At 37.8% G+C, this 25,526-nt stretch overlaps 1 protein-coding gene across 5 annotated transcripts in view; it reads left to right on the top strand.

Annotated features, from left to right (window-relative positions):
* grid2 (glutamate receptor, ionotropic, delta 2) overlaps positions 1–25,526 on the top strand; it is a 577,686-nt gene that overhangs the window by 427,357 nt on the left and 124,803 nt on the right. For all 5 annotated transcript variants that reach the window (XR_010897547.1, XR_010897548.1, XM_067413614.1 and 2 more), the window contains one exon: positions 14,639–14,740. Coding sequence is in view for 3 of the 5 variants with exons in the window: in XM_067413614.1 (XP_067269715.1) it covers positions 14,639–14,740 (102 nt within the window). In the remaining 2 variants the exon portion in view is untranslated. The remainder of the gene's footprint in view (positions 1–14,638; positions 14,741–25,526) is intronic.

The following is a 25,526-nucleotide window of genomic DNA, read 5'->3' as shown; positions in this document are numbered from 1 at the left end:
GAGGAATAACCGCTAGAACGTGATCAAACGCGAGATATGTTTAATTCAGTTAAAGTACATCACACATGCTGATCTTTTGAGCTAATCATTCATCATTGTAACACAGCTTGCTTTAAGTTAGTAGCTATAAATATGATTAAAGTGTGATATTTAAATTACACAAATCAATGAAAGCACGCAGCTCTGAGCTCTGAAAGCACGAGCGCTGCTAATCACACACACACACACGCACACGCGCGCGTTACAGCTTGTTCTGATATTTGTTGCGCCTAGTATTGAGAACATCTAATGGTGCATTTCGAAGATATTATCAAGTAGGATATATAAAGTCTCATTAAAGATTTCACACACATCACAATGACGGTGATCCATCTGCAAAGCTGCAAACTCCATCGAGTTCATGTGTTTGGAGTTGCTCGTATCTCCTCAGCTGACGCGTGAACTGCCGCAAATGAAACTTAAATGTTCAGCGTCGCATCCTGAAGCTCAACACACAGTTTTCTTCATTTAAAAACAGCGATATTAAATGATATTACCAGTGCTGATGCCCGGCCGCTCGCTCGCTCGCTCGCTCTCTCTCTCTCTCGTGCGCATGTGCGGAGTGATTGTGGCAGGGAGTGTGTGAACGGAGAGTGTGTGGAGAACCTGAGTAAGTTTCAAACTTTTCCTTTCCTAATTATAACATCGGATATTGTTGAGGTTTAGTTGTAGGGGTTGTTGTAGCTGATTTATCAGCCTAGCTGGTAAGATATCCTCAAATTCGGACGGTTTTTCCAGTTTGTCTGCTCGACATGAGTGCAAGTGCATGCCGGCAGACGAACTGATATCTGTTGAGAGTGTTTTAATTGTTATTGGTAGGGAGATAGGCGCACAAAACATTATGTCCGCCTCTAGAATGAACAAAGCAATAGTTGTATTTCTAAAAGAAGTGGAAATGGTCGATCATTTAGTGGAGTGTGGTTTGACTATTCAGAATGTGTTTGTTCCGGTTTTACCGTTTTCTAATCTCTCTAAAAAGGTGATGCTGTCAAATGTACCCCCGTTTATTTCCGACAAAGCGCTCGAATCTATTTTAGCTCGCTATGGAAAATTGATTGGGTCAATAAAAATGATTCCTTTAGGATTGAAAGCTCCAGAGTTGAAGCATGTTATGTCATTCAGACGTCAGGCCCTGATGATACTAAATGCAGAATTCGCAATGCTGGATGTGTCTGTTAAATTGTCAGTGTTTGGTAAAGATTATACGATCTTTATCAGCACAGACACTATGAAATGTTTTGTTTGTGGAAAACATGGGCACATTAAAACAGCTTGTCCTGTGGCTAGAGGTCAACATGCAAACAATGTTGCGGAATCGAATTCAGTGCAAATTTCAAATGCTCCGGATAATAATGAGGATTCGGTTCGGCTGACTCATGAAAACACAGCTGTTGATTCGAACGCTGAGGTTTCCGTGAGGACAGGGAATGAAGAGCATTTGAATCAAGGCTGTAGTGCTGAGAGTACAGATGCGAAGATATCTGATATAACGCATAGTGAAGTGATGAATACTGTGGAGGCTGATGGTGAGTTAGAGCCATCAGATGGGTCCAAAGTAAGTGATGTCTTGAAGGAATCAAACAGCGATATGAGTCCTGACGATATTGATTTGTCCATTGAAAAAACTTTATCTCAGGTTACTGAAAGTGATTTGGAGAGTGAGTGTTCAGACCTAATTACTGACGAATTGACTGAATTAAATTCTCAAGAAAACATAGCCGGGAGATTCACAAAGCTTCGCTATTATACTGTGGAACAGCTAAATGAATTTTTGAACGAAACAAAAAATCAGAAAAAAACAAAGGTTGAAAAGTTCTTTCCTGATTTAAGGCTCTTTGTTGAGTCCTCACTCCTTGCTATGAAGAAAGCAACAATGGAGGAATTAGATCAGCCTAAGCGCTATCGGTTAAAGAAGTTTGTGAGTGCTGTCAGAAAAAGAGTAAAGAAAAGCTCCTAAAGAATTAATATGTACTGTAAACTTCATCAATACTGGATTTTATTATTTCTCTCTCTATTCATCCTGATGGTGTCTTTTAACATCGGATCCTTAAATATTAATGGTTGCAGGGATGTAAGAAAGAGAGTAACATTATTTAAGTATTTGGAACTTAAAAAAGCAGATGTAACTTTGTTACAGGAAACTCATACTGATGCCTGTAATCAAGCAGATTGGATAAATGAATGGGGTGGCAATATTAGTCTTAGCCATGGCACAAGTCTTAGTGCTGGGGTTGCTTTTTTAATCTCAAAGCGAGTCAAAGATACGCCTGTCTTCTTAGAAATAATACCTGGAAGGCTTTTGCGAGCAGATATAAGAATAGATGATAATAGTTTTTCTTTTTTTAATGTTTATGCTCCTAATATAGGAAGCGAGCGTGGCACTTTCTTTCTAAAGCTTTCTGAAGAATTATTGAAGTGTTCTGGAGATAGGATTGTAGTGATAGGTGGTGATTTTAATTGTACTGTGGACCATATATTTGATAGGAATCATAAAGAGCCTCATTTTGGTTCAGCAGAGGTTTTGAAATCCATAATTCGTAGGCATAATCTGGCAGATTTGTGGAGGGATACATTTCCCCATGTCAGACAGTATACTTGGTTGAAAGTTAATTCACACAGAGTATCTGCAGCAAGATTAGATCGGTTTTATATTGAAGAATGTAATAAGGGAAGATTTTTTGGTAGTTGTATCTCACCTACATCTATGTCAGATCATCATTATATTTCTATGTCTATGTCTGTTTTGTCACCGAAACCCTATCAGTCACACTGGCACTTTAATAATAGATTACTTCAAGATCACTCTTTTGTGCACTCTTTTGGTGTTTTTTGGAAGTCTTGGAGAGAAGAGAGAGCTAGTTATTCATCCCTAAGTCAGTGGTGGGATTTAGGAAAAGTGCAGATAAAGGATTTTTGTCAACAATATACAGCGAATAACACTGTTAACTTGAAAACAAAGATGAAGATAATAGAAGAAAAAATTCTTCAGCAAAGCATCCATAAAGAGGGAGGTGGATTATTATCATCAGTTGACATCATCAATGAGAACAAATGCCTTCTGAAGGATTTATTGGTGGAACAGGAAAAAGAAACTCTTGTCAGAATGAGATATCTAACGTGTAATGAAATGGATGCACCAACTGCCTTTTTTTTTGGACGGGAGAAGAAGTCCAAAGAGCAGACATTCTTTCACAAATTAAGACTCTCTAATGGCAAAGAAACAACTAATCAAGGAGAAATCATGTCTTCTGCTTTGTCTTTTTATGAGGAACTGTATCATTCAGAGCTCTGTGATGAAGCAGCAGCGGATGAATTTCTTCAGGAACTTCCACAGTTGTCTAAGGAGGAGGGGAAAGAACTGGAAGGATTCGTAACTTTCTCTGAGTTTTCAAGTGCTGTGAAAGAACTGAGCAGTGGAAAATCTCCTGGGCTGGATGGTCTCTCTGCTGATTTTTTTAAAAGCTTTTGGGATACGCTTGGGAATGACTTGTATGAGGTTTTTTTAGAATCATTTAAGCAAGGTGTTTTACCCCTAAGCTGTCGAAGAGCGGTATTGACATTAATCCCTAAGAAAGGAGATCTTGGACTCTTAAAAAACTGGCGTCCTGTGTCGTTGTTGTGTACTGATTTAAAAATTTTGTCAAAAGCTATAACTAACAGGTTGAAAAGATGCATGGCAACTATAATTCATGAGGATCAGTCATACTGTATTCCTAAACGGACGATTTTTAACAACTTGTTTTTGATAAGAGACATTATTGAAGTTGCCAAAAAACATCAAACTGATATTGGACTCTTTTCTTTAGATCAGGAGAAAGCTTTTGACAGAGTGGACCATTTATACCTACTAAAGACTCTGAAGGCCTTTGGATTTGGTCCACATTTTGTCTCTTGCATTAAGCTGCTATACAGTGAAGCATTTAGCATGCTCAGTATTAATGGTTGTTTAACCAGACCTTTTGCAGTAACAAGAGGTATACGCCAAGGATGCCCTCTTTCTGGACTTCTATATTCTATTGCTATTGAGCCTTTGCTGTGTTATTTAAGGAAACGTTTATGTGGTTTTGGTGTTCCTGGTTCTTCAGGAATCCCACCTGTCAAACTTACAGCTTATGCGGATGACATAACTGTATTTATTAGAAACTCTGAGGACATTGATGCCTTGACTTCTAGTCTTAAAACATTTCAAAAAGCCACATCTGCTAAAATTAACTGGGAGAAGTGCACATCCTTGCTGTTAGGTGATTGGCAAAACTCAGACACTCCTTGTCTTCCAGAACATTGTCAATGGAGTAGGAATGGTTTTAAAGTTCTTGGAATACATTTTGGAACTGATGATTACATGAAAAGTAATTGGGAAGGCCTAGCTGACAAAGTTGTCGGGAGACTACAGAAGTGGAGATGGATCCTCCCGAAGCTATCTTATAGAGGGAGATGTTTAATTGTGAATAATTTAGCAGCTTCGATGTTGTGGCACAGATTTACAGTGTTGGATCCTCCTGAAGAGCTGCTGGTTGTAATTCAAAAGGCCTTTGTCAACTTCTTTTGGGATGGCTATCATTGGCTTCCTCCTGGAGTTTTGTATCTTCCAGTGATAGAAGGGGGACAAGGTTTAATACATTTAGAAGCAAGGCTTAAGACAATGAGACTCCAAACACTACAGAAGTTATTATACTGTTCAGACACAATACCTTGGATTGCATTCGGGTTGTCTGTTCTGCAGAATATTGGTGGAATTAGTTTAAATAAGCAGTTGTTTTTAATTGAGAAATCTTTTGTTTCGAAAGCAAATTTTTCTTTTTTTAATTTTTATGCATCTGTTTTTAAAGCTTGGCAACTGTTTAAAATGCTTAGAAAAGAAGATGAACATTATGGTGTTTTAGAACCCTTATTCTTTAACCCTCTTTTTAAAACCAGCTTTCCTCTTTCGAGTTCAGTGATTGATAGGTTTTTAAAAACCGGAATAGCTACTGTGGAGGACCTGATTGACATGACAAAAGGTCGGTGGCATATGGCTAAATCGATAGCTGATAAAGTTGGAATTAGATCAGAGAGATATGTTGAAGAGTTAATTGAGGATCTTAAAAAATCTTTCCCTCAAAGGTTTTTGACTTATGTAAATAATTTTATTGATAAGGGTGAAATGTTTTTGTCATTTCCGGATCTCAGAGTTAGCATGAGTTCTGAATTGGATCTAAATGATACTTTATTGAAGGGGTATGAAGATGTAATCTTTCACAAAGTTGATAAAAAGATGTTATATTGCATGTGTGTGAAATCCTTGTTTTACAATCAATTGAAAAAACGCATTGACACCAAATGGAGAGAGTTTTTATCAGTTTCTTCAGAAATAACTCCATCATGGCGGTGTCTGTACAAGCCCCCTATTCCTAAGCGGTCCGGAGATCTCCAGTGGAGACTACTCCATTGTGCTGTGGCAACAAATAGCCATGTGTCAAAATTCAATGGAATGGTTCTGTCTGCATGTCCTTTTTGTGATATTTTTGATACTGTTTTTCATTTATTCTATGATTGTTTTAGATTAGCTCCTTTGTTTGACTTGCTGGATAAAATATTTACTAAGCTTGGCTTGATGTTTACAAGAAATATGTTCATCTTTGGGGTGAAGTATAAGAAAGAATGGAAGGCTCAGTGTACACTTGGCAACTTTCTAGTAGGACAGGCAAAGTTGGCCATTCTAAAAACTCATAAGTGTAAGAATGATGGACAAAATACTGACTTGCTTGGAGTGTTTAAAACTTTGGTAGAGTACAGGGTTGCTGTTGATCATGCATACTGTATAATAACTAATAACATGTACTTCTTTGATGTGAGGTGGAGTGTAAAAAATGCACTTGTGGTAAGAGACGAAGTTGGAGAGCTATTTTTTAATTGGTAATGTGTATTAAGTCACGTTAACATTGTTAATTTATTGTTTGATTAAAAGAGTTTTAAAAGTCAAAAGTCTCTCTCTCTCTCTCTCTCTCTCTCTCTCTCTCTCTCTCTCTCTCTCTCTCTCTCTCTCTCTCTCTCTCTCTCTCTCTCTCTCTCTCATTGCGGTCTTTGATCTCGACATGAGCTGAAAACGAAAGTTAAAGAACGACACGCATTCATTGTGTTTTAGCGTGATATGAGAGTTCCGCGTCTTTATTAAAATCAACATATTAACGATTTCTCTCATCCACCTGCAATGTTTGGGATGTTTACGCACCTTCACCGCGGATATAACCGCAATCCGCTCATACTCCGAGTCTTTACACAAAAAATGTCTTTCTCCAATATCTGTGTGTAGTTAAATGGACTAAGCGAAGCGTCGAGGCAGATGATTTTGCCTCGAGGATTTTTTTGATTCGATTAACTCGAGTTACTCAATGAATCGTTGCAGCCCTAGTCACTAGTAAAATATGTACAAAAATATAATAAAATATTTGCTATAAGACACTGCTTTAAGACCGGAGAAGCTGGTTAATGGCAAGCTTATCAAGACACCTTGCTTGTGATGATCTTTGCTTTGACATTCCTCTACCTTGCACTACAGCAAGGAGTCACATCATCATCCTGAGAGGTTATCGAAACCCTGGCATTACCAGCCAAAAGGTAACTCATATCCACGTGTCACCTTTGAAACTCTCTGCCAACTTCAGCTCTGCGGCAGAGTGGCAGCAATCGCATGTGATGAAGATTAACTGATCCATGCGTGAAGTGCAGAAAAGGCGAGAGCAGGCAGCGTTGCGCCCGCACACAAAATGTGAATGTGCAGAATACAGTGAGGCATTATGGAATGCTAATGGTGTCATTCTCTTGCCAGAGAGTCCGGAGAGGCCCGCTTGTTTCTAGTTTCCGCTGTGAGAAATGAGCTCTTATCTGTCCCTCTGTAGATAAGAGGCAGACCTCTCTCGGCCTTTTTCTGCTCCTCTTTTTTCAGACCTGGAATTTACAGTACTGTCTTTCGGGACAAGGCAGCTCACCCCAAATGCTAGAGGATGACAAACATTCTGCCGCTGATTTTAGATTCAGCAGGCAAAACAAATTTTAGATGACAGAGGTGGTACTTGTCCCGCCATGGCCTCGGAAATACTCTGCTGAAACCAACAAAGAATGACTGTTCTGCTTCAGCGATGACGATAGTTCCTTCTAGAATACTTTTATTTGAATGTTGCCCTGTCGGCTTGTTGTGATTCGCAACACTCCCAGAAGTCAACATGATGAGCAACAAGTCCAGGGATCGATGGATGTGTCGGTGTATGGTAACAAGTTGAAAACAGTTGTGCTGCTTAATATTTTTGTGGAAACCATTATCTTTTTTCCCAGGATTCTTTAATAAAATGGCATATATATATATATATATTATTTAAAATATAAATATTTTGTGACATTATAAATTACTTTGACTTTTGATCAGTTTAATGCTGTGCTGAATTAATTTATTCTTTTATTCATTTCTTTAAAGAAACTTTTAAAAAGACCCCAAACTTTTGAGTGGTAGTGTAAGTTTTTAATTTGCAATCACAAAAAGAAGAATTTGAAATATATGTATTACACAAAGCAAGTCATACAGGTTTGTAACAACATTAGGGTTAGTAAATTATCACAGAATTTGTGTTGTTAGACTACTTTAAAATAGGATTAGTAAATAGTCGACTAGTCATCTACCTCCTAGAATGCTCTAATTTGAGCATCACCAGGTCGGCCTGTTGTGTTTCTCACCGTTCCCAGAAGTCAACATGATGAGCGTCGAGCCCAAAGGTCGATGGATGTTTCGATTCATGCTGACGCAGTCAGCAGCAGCGATTCAGCAATATGGCTACATGTATTCCCACGGTGGATAATATTTTATTGATTAGACAAGGCTTGAAATTTCTCACAGGCATTTAGCATGCCTCGCTTGCTGTAAATATAGCTGTTATGAGACGTGCTCAGGAAGACCTTTACCGAATATTGCAGATTCGGCTTCAATGGACAGTCTCTGGGTTATATTACATTGTTTCGCAATCAAACCATAATTACAGATTTTAGACTCACATTTGCTTTGGATCTGCTTTCCAGGGCCACTCTTCAAAAGTCTATTCCTTGAGATCAATGCGGAGACACTTAAAAGCATAGCAGTGTCCTTTACCACAAAAACATTCATTTTAATTAATGGAGCTTTGTGAATCAATCAATCATACATCATAAAAAAACATTCCACCTGCTCCTGCAGAAAAGGAAATTGACTGATAATAAATGTTTAATGGCTGAAATTGAAGGTTGATTGTGTATTGAATTATGCTGTTTTATAAATGCGTCAGAGTTAAAGAGACAGGACCAACATTTTTTCTCTTTTTTTATTTGCACCAGATGATGATCTTTATTGAACGGCCATTCTATTCAATCAAGAGTGTCATGTTATAGCTGCATAGAAATCCAGTGAATCAATTTATCTAAGGCTTCAGCTAGAATTTATGATCATGAGTCAGGCTTGTCCTTACTCACCTTCAATTATGTGCACAGAATAGATCTGTTTGAATTGTGTCGGAAGTTCACATTAATATTTACCACCTGTTGAAAGCGATGTGTCTGTCTGCTCTGCTAGCTTGAAAACAAAACACTAGCTCTGTTGCAAACCCTGAGCTATGTCTGTAAAAGCACCCTTTTAAGCAACATCATAAGTGAAGGCTGGGCCAAAATGACAGCAACCTGTTAATGCTTCTCCTAAGATATTGTAATTTAAAAAGTTGTAGTTATTTAAAGCTGCAGTCTGTAACTTTTTTTGGTTTAAAATTATCCAAAATCAAATTTTGAGCAAGTACACAAGAAGCCAGTATTCAAATCTCCTTACCTTAGCCATTTACAATTGTAAGCTTGTAATAATGTGTTATAATTAGAGTGTTATTGTGGATTTTTGGGAAATGTAAGCATGTCTTTGCATTATTATGTCTGTATACATAAAGAAAGAGTCTGGCTAGTAGTGAGGAGCCTTTATAGCCTTTTCTCAAAGCAGCTTGAATAATTAAATGTATAATTTTGATGGCGGATTGTAATCCAGAAAGGACATCATCTTATTTAGTTTAATTGTACTTCAATACATAGAATCTGTGATTCTGAAGTACAGTATCCACACCGGTGTGGTGACCAGACAGCAAGCTGCACATACTCCTCAAAACATTAGATTAAGGCCGGAGACACACTGCAAGCGTGGTGTGAGCTTGGCGTTTCTTTTGCTTGTCATCCGCGGGGAGGCTGTCTGGTGTTTTCTCTGTCTTTGCACACCAGAAGCGTGTCTGACGCGGCGCTGCTGCTGTTATTGATGTACTTTATATACTTCATGTTAAATATAAATATATTGCCTATTGATGCAGCAAAGACAACGTCGTTAGTATTCTATTGACCATACATATCTATGGTGTTGACGGCAAAATAGGCTACAGAATATTTCGTTCTGTATTGACAGGTTTAATATTTCAAAATCGATAATTGTTATTTTTTTATTATTACAATTAGGCCTATATCTACATTTATGTTAACCTACAGACTTTCAAACATTAAAATGTAATTTATTAATGTGTATTTGTGTCAAAATGGCATATAAACATCTTTTCCTATTCTATTTTGCCTGGAAACGCTTCTAACATGCACGCGTGTCGCGTAAAAAATAGGCGTCTCTTCTATTTGAAGCATGCACACCATGCGTGACACGCAGGCAGTGTACAAGCTCTAATTGGTTAACATGGGAGCCGAAATAAAAACAGACACGGCACGCAGCTGAGATGCTCACAGCACTCTTGCAGTGTGTCCCGGGCCTAATCCACGCTGAGGAGAAGCGCCGATGCACAACACGTGTACAAATGATAACTCCTCAAATAACTGCAGTTGCAGGTTTCAAACAGAGGTGGCGACACAGAGGAAAAATGGACTGCAGCTTTATGCAGGTACATTTTTATGCCGTCACTTTAAGACAGACTGCACGGATCCAATGTACTCATTTGCTGGTGTTATCAGATAGTCTCAAAAATGATGTGTGGATAGCTGGTAATGCCAGTGATTTCTTAACTGTTTACATTCACAAAAAAATTCTCTGTTTGGTTTGCACATGCTTCATGTTGCGCGTCTCTCAAACAGCGCTGAGAAACAATCTCTCAGAGAGCACGCTCATATACTGAAATTAGTTCTCTTTCGCTGATAAATGCTCTTTACTGGGTTTAAATCACCTGTTTTTAAACCATATTGCTTAAAAAATGCATGCAGACGATAAGCAACACAGCAACGTCACATGAGCATAACTGTGATAGAGACGATGGTCCAAAATGTAGTTTTATATACACTGTATATTACTTTTACGTTAAGGCATGACTCTAATATACATTAAATAATGTAACAATTGTCGAGTCACCTGTTTTCTCTACAGTATGCAGTGTAGGATGTCAGCTCTCTAGGGAGCAAGACTTCTCACTAGGTTTTAGAACAGTGCATTTGGATCTGTGAATTTCCATGTTTATATTCTGGACTGCTCAGCCCCATGACTACCAGGCTAAATTGAGGATAAGCTACTAAGGGCAGAGTACCAATGATAAGAATGAATAAACAGTCTCAAAGGTTAGTACACAAACCATTTTCAGATCTTTGATGCAGCTTGATATTCAACAATATCAGTTCTTATCAAAGAAAACACACTAACACACACACACACACACACACACACACACACACACACACACACACACACACACCTACACACACACACACACACACACACACACACATTCACAAGCTTGTAAACCTTCCAGACCATCAATATTTCAGATGATTTGATTACATAATGATAGTAGGATGGTGCTTCAGACAGATTTGATAAGAATGAACCTAAAATGGCTGCCCTGGGTAAAACAAATGCCCCCAGCACTGCTGAAGTGGATAGTTATGTAAAGGCTCTGTCATCCTAGCCTCAATGGGGTGGCGTGTACCCAGTCTAATCCCAGTCTAAATATTATGCTAATGAATGACTAGGCAGAGCCCACGATAATACGACTCATAATGTGCAGTGTTTTGTCGAGTTGACGTGTTTCAAAGCTCTCATGTATGAAGGTGATCTGCATTACCTTTCAGATCCATTGTGGGTTTTTTTTTTCTTTTTAGCAAGGTTGTTTTGATGTTTATGAATTCATAAAGGTTGACATTTGTATTGCACGGACAAAGCATGACATTTGTAGTGGTACAAAGCCAGACATAGATGTATATATGCCAGTTTATTATTCCACATATACTTTTGGTGCAGTTTGTATGCTGTCATAAGAGTACTTTCATGGGAAACTTCAAAAGCATCAAAGTCTTTTACATTCTTGCCCTCCGATCCCCTTCATACCATGTTTCGTTTGAGCAGGAAACGAGAAAAACAGGTTGCTCAGTGTACTTCAGGAAGTATTGCTTTTGTCTCTACGCTGTTGTTTTATTGGGCAAATAAATCAATACTTGTTTTCTGTTGTTATCCAACTCGAGCACAGTAGGGCAACGAATTGTTTGTTTATGCGGCACACATTAGCTAAGTGTAATTAGAGTTTGGTGAACAGATTTGTGCTTGGGTATTAGAGCATAGCCCTAAATTACTTGTCTAAATCATGATTGTTTGCTCCTTGCTGTGTATCTATGTGAAAGCTTGTTTTTTTGTCGCTTGTTTGTGTGTGTTCCTGTTGCATTGTATTAGTAATTGATTTTCACATTGTTCTTCTTAAGCAGGACTAACTTATGTCTACTAAACATTAAAATATAAGGTATTCAGCAAATTCGGAGAGTCATATTCGGATTGTAATTTACTGTGGTTTAAAAATAGATCATCGTAGGTTGGTGGGATTTGTGTGTCGGACAGCATGAGCTGTGTAGCAAAAACCAAGATTGTTAAGACCATAAGGTTCTGTCGCTTTTTCGAATAAATATTACCAATAACGCCACATGGAAATACCAATGGATGAATATATTGACTCACTAACCATATTCCTTTCGGTGTGGCTGGTCTTGTTAAATTCAGTAGAAATTGGGTGAGTAAGCGTTTGTATCTTTGCATTGACTTTAGAGGGAATTGTGTTCTAAGGGCAGGGCTGAACGTAAATTTTTTTTTGCAAATAGCACTGGTACTACAGACGTTGAAAGTTTTGTAGCACTGGCCCCGCAGCAAGTATAAAACGTCCAACATGTGACCATCTCTGAAAATCACAAGTAGTGCCGTTCATCATTTAAATAGACATGTGACTGTCCAGAAAGGATTTCAGACACACTTTTTATTTTCCAAAAAGGGCAGACTGCAGGAACATAACAGCTGTTGCTGAACGTTAAGTCAATTTTGTTTAAATAGCTCAACATCACTAATCATAATCCAAAAAACATCCATCCATTTTGGTTGAGCACTTGGAAATACCTAATAATTTTCCTATAAATCATTAGAAATATATAAAAAAAAATTATAAAATATAAAATTATAATGATAAAAATCTGTAACTTTAAATTTTGTCAGGAAATCTTTAGGGCTGGTTTGCATAAATAGTTTGAGCTTTGAAGCTTCAGTAATAATTAACACCAAATATTTGAAGCTTCGGAGGGAGGGGGCTGAACATAACACACAGGTGTGTTACATCCCAGCATCAAGCTCCTATATTTCACAGTAGATACATTTAGATTGATAATAACGGTAACAGGCTTGCTGCAATGGTCGGTGTTGCAGGTGTTAACGGTGTTCAGGCACAACACCGTTTACATCATTTTCCCACAGAGGCACTGGCCTCCATCGTCATTTAGATTTTTTTTTTTATAGTAATGAATGTATTTAGTTCAGTTAGTGAACAGACACTACAAATAAAAATTAAACGTGCCTGCTTTTAACAGCGTAATGAGCAGCACAGTCCAGCAGCAGGAGATTTCATTCATCACGAGAGCCAGGAGCTGACTGACAAGATGATGTGGAAGATTTGGTTTCAAAGCAAAACGTAAAAGCGCCTATTTAAGTGAGTTTGTCATTGTACCCGTTTTGTTGTTGTGTTTTTCATTAAGAATAACAGACTGATTAACCCACCATTCAAGCAACCTGCCCCAGATTTGGCGCTAATTCTAAAACGAAAGTAAAATGCGCACAGCCGCACTGTCATTGATTCACGACTGCCATGTGACGGTGAGAGAAAACGGGTAAAAAGGCTAATACATTTTGTTTCTATTTTCCACAATGTCAAACCAACGTAGCTTAACCCACTGCAAAAAAACAAAAACAAAAAACGTGCTTTCCTTATTTTGTATTTTTGTCTTGTTTCTAGTCAAAAGTCAGATTTTTCATTTTTGGGTGAACTATCCCTTTAACCAGCTGTCTGGTGCCACCAACCAGACACATCAGAGATCTTTGCCGCATGAAAGGAAAAATAAATCTGTTGAAATCAAATGGCTATAGTTTTCACAATTTTTTTAATGCAAGATAGTGAAACCCCTTTGATACACCAAAGATCAATTTAGTTATACCCAGAGGAATATTCATTGCTCAGATGTAAACAGATAGCAATTAAACGTCTAAAAGTATATTTATTTGTTTTCTGGGAGGAGTACTTTTCCTTTGACTATGAAAAAAGGTCTTACTTGCGCTGATTGACACGTCCGATGCGTGCGCACAAAGACGCATATACACAGAATTATAGTATTTCAAAATATCTGTCTTGGTGAGTATTCTCACACACATTATCTGTTATGTCTAAAGTGAACATTTGGTTAGCTGTAGGCGAAAAATATCGGATGTGTAACATTTCAGATCCGTGCGATAAAGTAGGTCCTAATATCTAGGCTGTCTGTTTCATTAATGTTAATCAAACAATTGTGGTATCATGTAGAAAATAAAGTAGAATATATATTTTTCCTATAGATATTTGGTTTTGACTTGATGTGTCCCAAATTCGGTGTTATTACCAGAGAGTTGAAGGTATGGTTGCTAGGGGATTTTGTTTTGGAACCTTCAGAAAACTTTTCAAAATAGTGACTTTGACTTTGTGTGTGTGTGTGTGTGTGTGTGTGTGTGTGTGTGTGTGTGTGTGTGTGTGTGTGTGTGTGTGTGTGTGTGTGTGTGTGTGTGTGTGTGTGTGTGTGTGTGTGTGTGTGTGTGTGTGTGTGTGTGTGTGTGTGTGTGTGTGTGTGTGTGTGTGTGTGTGTGTGTGTGTGTGTTTAATAATATAATTGTCTTTACTGTCACTTTGGATCAATTAAATGTGTTCATTTATTTTCAAAACTAAAACAAAATACAATATTACTGATCCCAATAACCTCATATTTTAGTTAATATATATATTTCTGACTTTTAAATGGAAAGTGCATTTTTCAGGAGAAGCATCTGGGGAGCAAGTCCAAGCAATGTCCATTCAATCTCCTTTTAAAATTGTTGACCTAGAGAAGCAAGTGATTTATTAACGAGGTCTCATTTATTATGATGTTTGTTTCTTATGTGTAGATGAAAGCGAAAAAGGAAAAGAAAGAAGAAACTCCCTGTGCTTGTGTTCTGAAATGAACTCATTTACGTTACTGTAAAAATCTATAGGCTGTTAGTGTAATCAATACTTCTTTCTGTGCATGTCTTGAACTTACTGTGAACTTCTGCATTTTTTAGCTTGCCACTTGGGACCCAATCCACGGACTGAACGGAACACTGACAGATCGAAAGCTAGAAAACAACATGCGTGGGGTCGTCCTGAGGGTTGTCACTGTACTGGTAGGTACCGTTGCAGCACTACCAGTCAAATCAAGGGCTTTATATGTCATCTTACAGCTACAATAGTCTTCATAACTACAAAGTTTTACAAGATGTCTGTGTTTTAATATTCACTGTTGCTCAGTGATGGTCTTTCATTTTACCTCTAATATAAATGACATCAAACTGACTTAATTAGGGCTCCCCTCTGTTTGACTGGACCTCAAAAGGTTGAAGTGACTCTAGAGTAATCCATATTCATTCCAGTGAGCTCCAGAGGTTGGTTCACATCAAGTCACTGGTCTCTGAGTTCATTATGAGTGAATTTTGGGGTGCGATGAACGTAGACCAGGAGAGTTGGGTTATATTGAGATTTGAGTTTTGCTATCTTCCCTCTAGCACCGATTTGAGTGAATCCCTGGAGTTCTTTAAAGATTCAGAGGTTTAAATTGTTCATATCCCTGCTTTGAAGTCTGTCAGAGAAGAAAGCAGTGATGCTGCTGTCTCTCTCTCTCTCTCTCTCTCTCTCTCTCTCTCTCTCTCTCTCTCTCTCTCTCTCTCTCTCTCTCTCTCTCTCTCTCTCTCTCTCTCTCCACTCTTTTTTCCCCTTTCTTCAATGATTTCTCGCCCTGACAGAATGCTCTGTGAATAACTTGTAGCCACAATTGCTAACAATGAGCTGTAAGCGGAGGCTGCCATGTTGTTGCACTCCCCTTAGTGGCTTATGAGGCCAGAGCTGAATGCTGGCAGACACTAAGATGGTCTCACAGTTTAATTTGAGAGCTGAAAGATTGTGTGGTGCAGAAGAAATCTGCAGGCTTCGGTTAAACTGGTCTTAACGGTTAGTGACCGTATAAATAAATTAGATCAAATATTTAAAGGGTACATTACGCACACAGTTTCAGTCAATCTCATGTTAATCTTGAGTACCTATAGAGTAGTATTGCATCCTTCATATCTCCGAAAAGTCTTTAGTTTTATCATATTTATAAAAGACATATCGTCTGTACCGAGAGACGCACACACAAACAATCCATCATGGCATTAACCCTGACTAAATTTTGATTCACTATATGTTTGTATTGTTTACATTATATTCACTTATGCGGCGATTGCCATAAAAGGTTTCTTTCCCTCACAACCAAAAACATACTTATTCAGTGACATTGTTGATGGATGTGCTCTTGCTCTCGCTCTGGTTGATGTACACACGCGCTCATTTTGCACTTTATGACATCATACAGGGCCATACACAACAACAATAAAAAACGTGTATTTGGCATTTTGGCCATGGTAAGCATGAGAATCCATCTCTTTAACAGTGTAAATTAGTCAGAAAGCTTGAAATACCATTGGAACACCCATACCCCCCCCCCCCCCCCCCCACACACACACACACACACACACACACCACCACCCCACCCCCATCCGGTGCCACTTGGTGGATCCATAGAATTTTTGAAATTGGTTTGCCATAACAACACACTACTGTATAATATCATAACAAAACTAAATCATTATTGACACATTTAAGTTAATCAATGGTAATAGATTAATACAAAATGTTGAAAAAAGGTAAAGCCAGACCCACATCAAGATGTTTGGTCTGGAAACTCACCATAGACAGGGCTCAATCCGAGGGGCGGGATAAACGGTTGTCTTTCAAACTCCCTCTGCACGCGATAGGATAGCGCTACAACCAACCAGAGCAACGAAGGTGAAGCAGAGCTCGTTGATAGATTAATCATTCGCCGTATCCAGTCAGCAAAACTCCGAACACATCTTCCCTTTTTAAGAATGACTTCAGGGCCGTTCTTTATTCTTTTCTCAGAGAAAAGCTTAACTCCAAGTCTTTCAGAATCGCGGTCAAAGCTGATTCGAAAGACCGCCGTTCGCCAGTTTCTGTGTTTACTAGAAGCACGCAAACGCAACTTGGCCGTTGTCATTATGGCCCCGCCCACCAACACTATACACGATGTTATTGGTCCGGCAAGAGTTAGGGGAATACAGCTCAGAAGGGTATTGAGAGTTGCTAGGCGACACTTGCGGGCAGATTAAATTTGCTGCCGCTAGGGTGCGTCTAGATTTCTAGGCTAGAAAAAAGGGTCAATTTTCTCAAAATTTTGTAATTTACTCACCCTCATGTTGTTCCAAACCAGTAAGACTTTCGTTCATCTTCAGAACACAAATGAAGATATTTTGTATGACATCTGAGAGATTTCTATCACTTCTTTGACAGGCTACACAACCACCACACAACCACTTCGCCGTTTTTTTTTTTTTGTGATCGTAAAACTAATACATTGATGAAAAGATTTGAGATTCATTTGTGATCCGAAGATGAAAGGAAGTCTTGCAGCTTTGAAACAACAGGAGAGTAAGTAAACGATGACTTACCCTTTAAGTGTAGAGTATAGTCTGCAACACGTTTGGCATTTTTTCACGTTATTATCAACTAAAATGTTATTTTCATTGACCAAAAAATATACAGTGATACAATAAATAAATGGCTAAGAATTAATGAATGGGAGATGGAGGAAAAATACTAATTATATATTTGACTACATTGCCTTACATTACCTTGTCTTAAAAAGTTTTTTTTTTTTTAATCTTTTAAATATTTAAAGATCTTTATACTCATTATCTTTGCATGCAAAATATTTCTAGTTCAAACTCTGTATTAAAATCAGGATGAATCATTGCTCAAAAAATGAAGAAAAAGTGAAGTGTGCCAGAGTAGTTCCATAAACCCTTGTGGTGAAACATATGGTTTGGGAAGCAGGGAGCTTGGAACCATGGGATATGTTGTCATTTGTAAAGTAAACCTTCAGGTGGATGGGGGAGGCGCATGCTCCTTCTGGTGGCTGATGGAGCGCTCCCTTCGGTCTTACTGCTAACTGGTAGCAGCCCACTGGCTCCTTGCAACTTAAACTCCCCATTGCTCCCAGCTGCCCCAGTGGCAGGCGTGTCAGGATACATGACGTGCCAGTTCTGACAGCTCTTCACCAGTCTGAGGAACGCTGGTGCTGTTCCAAACACAGAAACTGACTGAGAACACACACACAGCTGTCGTGAAACCTTGCAGTCTCGATGCACCATGACACATGTTTTTTATTCACTCACCAGTGGATCATAGCTGCATGCATGAGAGAATCTTCAGAACGTCTGTAGAAAATAGACGAAGACTGAAGTCATACTGTATAGTATATTCATTTCAATAAATAGTCAAGTAATATATATTCATTTTTAATGTAAAATTATGTGAAATATAAATTATTAATTCATATATATATAATGAAAATACTATACATATCTTTTATGTTTTTGAAAAAAATCTTATGCACTGCAAAAAAAAATGTCTTTCTTACTTAATATTTTTGTCTTGTTTCTTGTTCCAACATCTAAAAATTCTTAAAACAAGAATATTTACTAGACAAGCAAATGTAATTGTCTTGTTTTGGGGGGGGGGAAATACTCAAAATTAAGAGAGTTTTTCTTAAAATAATCAAAATATCTTAAAACAAGATTATTTTGCTTACCCCACTGGCAGATTATTTTGCTTATTTTAAGTAAAAAAAGTTATTTTTTCCTAAAAACAAGACAATAATTACTTGCCTAGTAAGTGTTTCTTAATGTAAAACATTTGTTTACAGTAAAAACTGTACATAATATTGTAAACTATTATTAAAATTCAAAAAAAAAAAAAAGAATATATTTTAAAATGTAATTTATTCCTTTGATGGCAAAGCTGAATAAGCTTTACTCCAATTTTCAATGTCATATGAATCTTTAGAAATCATGCTTGTTAGCGATGGTGCGAGGACCCTATTGAAATTGCTCTATGGTGCCCTTTGTCCATTCTCCATGCCCCTGGTCCCACTGGTTGAACCGCCCTAAGGACGGCCCTGATTGTGTTTTGAATGTAGAATTGAAAAATAATATATATATTGTCACATCATCGACCCACCTGCATGCCCCCAGCAATAACACTTGAACAACACTGGAGGATGCTAATGTTAGCGACATGCATCACCTTTGCTTCATGTCTTCTATCGATTTCCAGAGTAGAGATTGGCCACAAGTTTGGTGTGAATTTGAACCACTGCATGTGTAGTTGGTTGGAAAGAATGGACGTATAATGAGGGAGGGAATCAATGCAACATGGGTTGAACACGCGTGGGGAGCCGTACCCCTTCTAGGCCAGCTCAATAAGAGCAAGACTACATCTCAATTTAGATAAAAATACGATACTGGAGGAATCCTGTTAAAAGGGTCATTGTCGCTGTTCTTTTGCCCCTGGTATAAGTGCTACAGATATTCTTCAGATCGTGCTGATGACCGATTGGTCCGGGAGAATCTGGCCGGGGTCTCGCACAAGCCCCTCAGAGGGAGGTCTGATAGATGGCACCTCTTGGCTATAGTGCGAGTTGGCATGCATATCCTCACTTCCTCTAATAGCTTATTGAGCGAGGGGGGTCTGGTGAGGATTAGAAAGCGCTGGCTTAATGTGCAGGCTGCATGCAGTCAATAATGCTCCTTCCATGATAAATCTACCTGACATATTCCCAGAAACACTTCAGACATCAATAGGGATTTGTTTAAGAGAATATGAAAAATAAACAGCAGGCTATTATTTTCACTGGGCCGCTGGTGCCACCGTGGTATTGGAATCGCTATGGTATTGGAATTAGACGCAACAGTGGTATGAGAGTCGCAGAGCTGCTGAAGACTCTGGAGGAAGATGTTTGCTGTTCACATGATGGCTGGTCATCGGCCTTGTGTTGAATTCAGCCATTCAGGCCTGTGAAAGCTCCTTGCTAAATTGAGCTCCTTTCAACAACTTTCTACTTGGCAAGATTGTGTTCAGCAAAAGTTTAGGAATCTGTTAGTGCAGATAAATAAGGGAATCCAATTTGTTTCTTTATAAATGTATGTTTTCAAAAAGCCAGGAGGACCAACTAAGTGGTGAAGTGATTTAATATTATGCTAGTGTGATTCATATGAACATTAGTGAAAAAGCTCCTGGTTTGTGATTTCCAGTAATCTATGGATTCAACCATTTAGACATGATGACCTTTCCCAGCCAATGATGGAAATCTCTGTAATTTATGAGGCAATGCTTCGCCGCCATTGACTAGGGATCTGGTACTTTAACGGTATCCTTATCGATTCTTTTTGTTAGACTTTATTATAATAAAAAGACAAATTAAGAAAATAATTAACATTGCTTTATAATCTGAACATGTAAAATATCTATAGCAAAATAAACAGCAAAGTAAAACATCTTTCACTGGTGTATTTTTACAGGCATTTTTTGATGTATATATTCATACAATAAGAACAAAAAAAAAAGTACAAACAAATGGTCAAATAAATACAGTTAATATACAATAAAACAAGGATGCAAATAAAATACGGTGCTTTAATTTCAGGAAGGTCTACTAACATTACTGTTTGGGTAATGGCCTACAAAAGACATCTAATAATTAAATATAAAATAACACTGCATAGTTTTCACTGTGCAAATTAATAGATTAATGCTTTTTAATCTATTACTAGCTGCGAGTATCTTTCTCTTTGCCTTTTGTTTGACTCACAAGACAATGACACAATCGTCAGGGTTTATTAGACGCTGCCCCTTTAAGATCTAATAATACTGTATACATAATATTTTCTTCCAACTATTAATGCCCATTTAAGACATAAACTGTGTTTAAGTGAATACTCTCCAAGCGGTCATTTTGACATAGGCTATTTGTTGTGTGTACTTGATGGTGTAGACACGCACACATTACGTTGGTTTCAAAGCGCACACACATAAGCCGCCTTGAAGCTGGAAACTCTTGCACAGATTATTGTGCTTTTAATAGCTCTATCTATTTATTAACAATCACAGATTGTGTTGATTCTGGCATTAAGTTGGGGATTAGGGGAAACCCATGCTCACCGCTGTGAAGGGAAGGAAGTTGCGCAAGATGGAACACAGCATTTTTAATAGTTTTACCTCATATCTATTTTGCCTGAAGTGTAACCAGACCAAAATTTTGTTGGCCATTATCGTCACTCATTAAGCAGTGACTGTTGTGTTGTGCACCCTATCCGTGTGAGATATCACGGATAGGGTGATATCTCACCCTCTCTCTCTCTCTCTCTCTCTCTCTCTCTCTCTCTCTCTCTCTCTCTCTCTCTCTCTCTCTCTCTCTCTCTCGTTTGCTTGCGACTAGCAAAAATCTAACACATGGTTTAATATTATTGCTTATAGTTGGTAGCAATATAGTATTCGCAATATTACGTCTATAAAATAATTATAAATAGTACGTGTATTTTCTTCATTGCTCCAGTACCGACAGCAGAACCGATAGCATCAGAGCTTATCGATACTGCGGTCTTGCATAATTTAGCACCGGGGCTGATTCAATACCGGGTTTCGGTACCCATTCCTACCACTGACTGACATTTCCAGCTTTCCGTGTTTTCACTCTTAAACGGTAGTTGGCTTTATGACACATCTTCTGTACAGAATCTCCAGATCAAAACACAGCAAAAAAGAAGCAGAAGCAAGTGTTAGCATATGTAAACAGATGTGCTCACTAAAAAAAAAAAAAGCTAATATTGGAGGAGGATTCGGTTCAGAACTACAAGCACAATTAAAAAATGATAAAACAAAATATGGCGAATATACGCGACTAATAGTCAGATGTTTGAAAGGCTAATAAGTTTAACTTGATAAAAACAATATGTTATCCATGTTATATTTCATCTGCAATAACAATGTTAACTATTATAAAGATCCGTTTGGCCATTACCTTTTAAATGCATCTGACTACATGCATTAACATATAAGACCTGCGACTGCAGATCAACGTGCTAATGCATTTCTCTCCGATACGGTAGGAAATGAAATGTGGAGGATTTCATCTGTGACAAGGTGATTGACAGGCCAGTTTACGGTGCCAGGATGTGTGTCAGGATGTGACAGACAGCAACTGTTAAAGATGCAATTGTATGACGTGATAGAATGTTCCAAAGCTTGTCTACTCTTTCGCTACAGACTTAGAAAAGGCATATTTATTTACATAGCACATCATACACAATGTTTATTTAAAATGCTTTACATGAAAAAGGAATACAAATACATAAGAATAAAAATCTAATGGATATAAAAATAAAAAGAGATAAAAATAAAAAGGAAGAGAATACCCCTATATGGATGGAGTCAGAGACTTTCAGTCAGTTTTTTTGTCTGGTAGTTTGCGTTAAGTGAAGCTATCCCGCTCTCCCTTTCAGTCTCTAGCAACTCTTTGTTTTGCTTTTGAGCTGGAAAAACCAAACTCTAGTCAAGCCAATCACGTCGTGTATAGAGTCGGTGGTCGGGATTAACATGATAACAGCAGAGTTGTGACGGTTCCCCGTGCTACTTGAAAACAAAGAAGCTAGTAAAGCTAGCTAAGTTCCATTCCATTATTATTTTTAGTGTAACACCAAATTTTATTAAAAATGTGTTTTTTTGTTGTTGTTGTTTTTTACTTTGCATTTAGACTGGAATATAAACCTTCATTCACTGAAGGGAGGAAGGTTTTCCTGCAAAAAAAGGACCTACAGTACATTTTAGTACATTTGCGGCTTCTGAAGACTTTGAACTTTTTGCCCTTTTGAAGTTTTCAATGTCAACATGAACAGTAGTTTTATAGAAAAAAGGAGCATTTACCATCTTCACCATCTTCTGGTTCTGTTTGGAATGTACAATCCAGAATAGCCTCATTCTTTGTGGCTGTTCAGAAGGGGATAGTCTGAATATGGAGTCTTGCTTCTGGAATAATATTGAATTAATGATTGTGATTTATTGTGAGTATTCATAGTGAGTATGTTAAGAAACATAAAAAAGACATGGGAATTAGGGCTAACTTTGGTCTAACTCCCCAGCCCCCCACCCCTCCGTAATTGAGTTTTTCATTTCTTGTATTACTCTTCAGAACCTAGTGTTGTGGCCCTCAGTTTGGTCTTGAAGACTTGTTTTTGGAGCCTCCTGTTTTCAGGAAATCCCTCAACGTATACACATTCTACCCTACCATAAAAACCTATTTCTTACACCAGTTCATCTGATAGGGTTGTGAAATGTATACTGCAAATTTACATGTATATCTGCCATGCTTCTATAATTGTGGGAACTTGAGACTTTTTCACAACTCGATGTAACAGCTGTCAGTGTTACTGAGGACATTTCCACTGCTCGCATAGAGTCACTCTCTAAACTTCCTCCTTATGAAAAAAAGCCCTTTCTCTGTGTGACCTTCAGAAACTCTCCAGAGCCAGTTTGGCAGTGTATGACAATGTTTGTAGACCTTTTATGAAACACCAGTAGGCCCCAAGCTCAGACTAAATCCAAATCGCATCATATCCACCTCCACAATAGTCTGCCAAGCTGGTTTTGGAGGTCCTTGGAGATTCCGCTCGTCTTTATCAGTGGAGAACGACTAATCAATTCAAATAGCAGTCGGTCTCGCTGCTTCAGAAGAATGGTTTCTTCAGCCATAGGCAGAGCTAATGCTTGTATGATGAGTGTGAATCCGGGTATATATTTTTAATTTAAAATCCTTCTCGTAAAGACTTAATTTCTTTGATGTGAGCACAGTAAAACCTTAAATCTCTAATTGAGCATTAGGGATCTTATGAGTCAGTCAGAACTGACTATGAATAATGTATGACTGACAAGCACCATCAAGTTAAGAAATGTTTTGAGAAATGTGAATCTTTACTAAGCACTGAGAGAAAATGTTTGTTTAGACCCCTTTTCTATTGAAGATGACTTTTTATTATTATTATTTTAGATTATGTTGCCTACACAAAATTCTCTGTATTATTACATTTCTAGGTGTCTATTGAGGAAGTACTATTAAGGTCGATCTTGTCCTGGTGTGACAGTGAGACATCAGCTTACAGTAGACTAAATTCAGAATTTACATTATACTTTCTTTGAAAATGACAACATTTCCACTTTAAAATGAACCACTAAAAAAGATAAAATTGTGCTAAAAAGTTCTGCCTTCATTTTCATTCCAATGAATTTAGAACTGATTTGAAATGTTCACATGCATAGTTCACGTTTATATATATATATATATATATATATATATATATATATATATATATATATATATATATATATATATATATATATATATACTTTTTTTTTTTTGAACCTTTTATTCATAAAAATATATTAGGCAGCAGAACTGTTTCCAACTTCAACACTCATAATAAATCAGAATATTAGAATGATTTCTGAAGGATCATGTGACAATGAAGACTGGATTAACGATCCAAAAAAAATTCAGCTTTGCATCACAGAAAAAAATGATAATTTAAAGTATAATAAATTGAAAACCAAATATTTTAAATTGTAATAAAAAAAAATAACAAAATTAGTATTTTTGATCAAATAAATGCAGGCTTGTAGCCTAGAAATCTAGACGCACCCTAGCGGAAGCAAATCTAATCTGCCCACGAGTGTCGTCTAGCAACTCTCAATACCCTTCTGAGCTGTAAACGCCAAACTCTTGTCGGGCCAATCACATCATGTAAAGAGTCGGTAGGTGGGGCCATAATGACAACGGCGTAGTTTGCGTGCTTTTAGTAAACACAGAAACTGGCGAACAGCGGTCTTTCGAATCAGCTTTGACCGCGACTCTGGAAGACTTGGAGTTAAGCTTTTCTCTGAGAAAAGAACAAAGAACGGCACTGAAGTCATTCTTTAAAAGGGAAGATGTGTTCGTAGTTTAGCCGACCGGATATGGCAAATGTTTAATCTATCAACGAGCTCTGCTTCACCTTCGTTTCTCCAGTTGGTTTTAGCGCTATCTTATCGCGTGCATAGTACTGTATATCAAACTAAAATAAAGACTAAGGGTGCTTTCACACCTACCTTGTTTGGTCCGGATTTTCTGACTTTTCAGTTTGGTACGAACCAAAATTACAGGTGTGAAACCTCCCTCGGACCACGGTCCGGACCAAACAGAACAAAGGTTTGGTTTGTTTCTTGTGTGAAAGCATTTTCTGTATAGTTCGGACTTTTAGACCATTTACAGGAAGTTCTGGTGTAGCATTAGTGAAAAAACAGAGATTAAACTCACAGCACATGCAGTGATGGAGCGCGCAGCATTTTAAACAGAACCGCTTGTGTAGTCATGTCAGCTCGCGTATATATAATGTTCTAATGTCTGTGAGAAGTAGCCTGTATGCTGAGTTTCGGTTTATTTATGAGACCGCTCATGTGCAACGCAAATGATCACTCCGTCACGGGATGTCTGCTATATTATTTATTTAAGCTTATTTATTAAATTAAGGCAAATGATGAAACATTTATTAAGATTAAGATACAAAATACAAAGCTTTCTACAAAACAAATCTTAATGAAGTGATCAAAATTATGTCTGACTCGATGTCTTTGACATATTGCACATCTGTGCAGGTTTCATAATCAATAAAGCCTAGATGAAATTTAAAAATAACATTATAATATTTAAACATAACTATAAAATAAAATACATTGTTTGGCTAAAAAGCCTATCTTCTAGGAGCTCCTCCTTTCCTGTCGGCGCCGATAAAATGTTTGCACAACGAGGACGTTCATTTGTGTGAATTTTCCTCGAGTATAGTTGGTGCTGCAGATAGTAATGCCATAATATTAACAGTATTGGCAACGATGCGTCTGTTCATTCATTCTTGTTAAAGTTAGCCGCTGAATTGACAACACACTGACGTCAGACGCATGTCCGCTAACAAACCAATCAATGTTAAGATGCAGCCC

This window comes from Pseudorasbora parva, chromosome 13, assembly GCF_024679245.1.
Source record: "Pseudorasbora parva isolate DD20220531a chromosome 13, ASM2467924v1, whole genome shotgun sequence".
In the NCBI taxonomy this organism is placed as follows: domain Eukaryota; kingdom Metazoa; phylum Chordata; class Actinopteri; order Cypriniformes; family Gobionidae; genus Pseudorasbora; species Pseudorasbora parva.
Note: the sequence above shows the minus strand (reverse complement) of the source record. Positions and strands in the feature narration are given on the sequence as shown.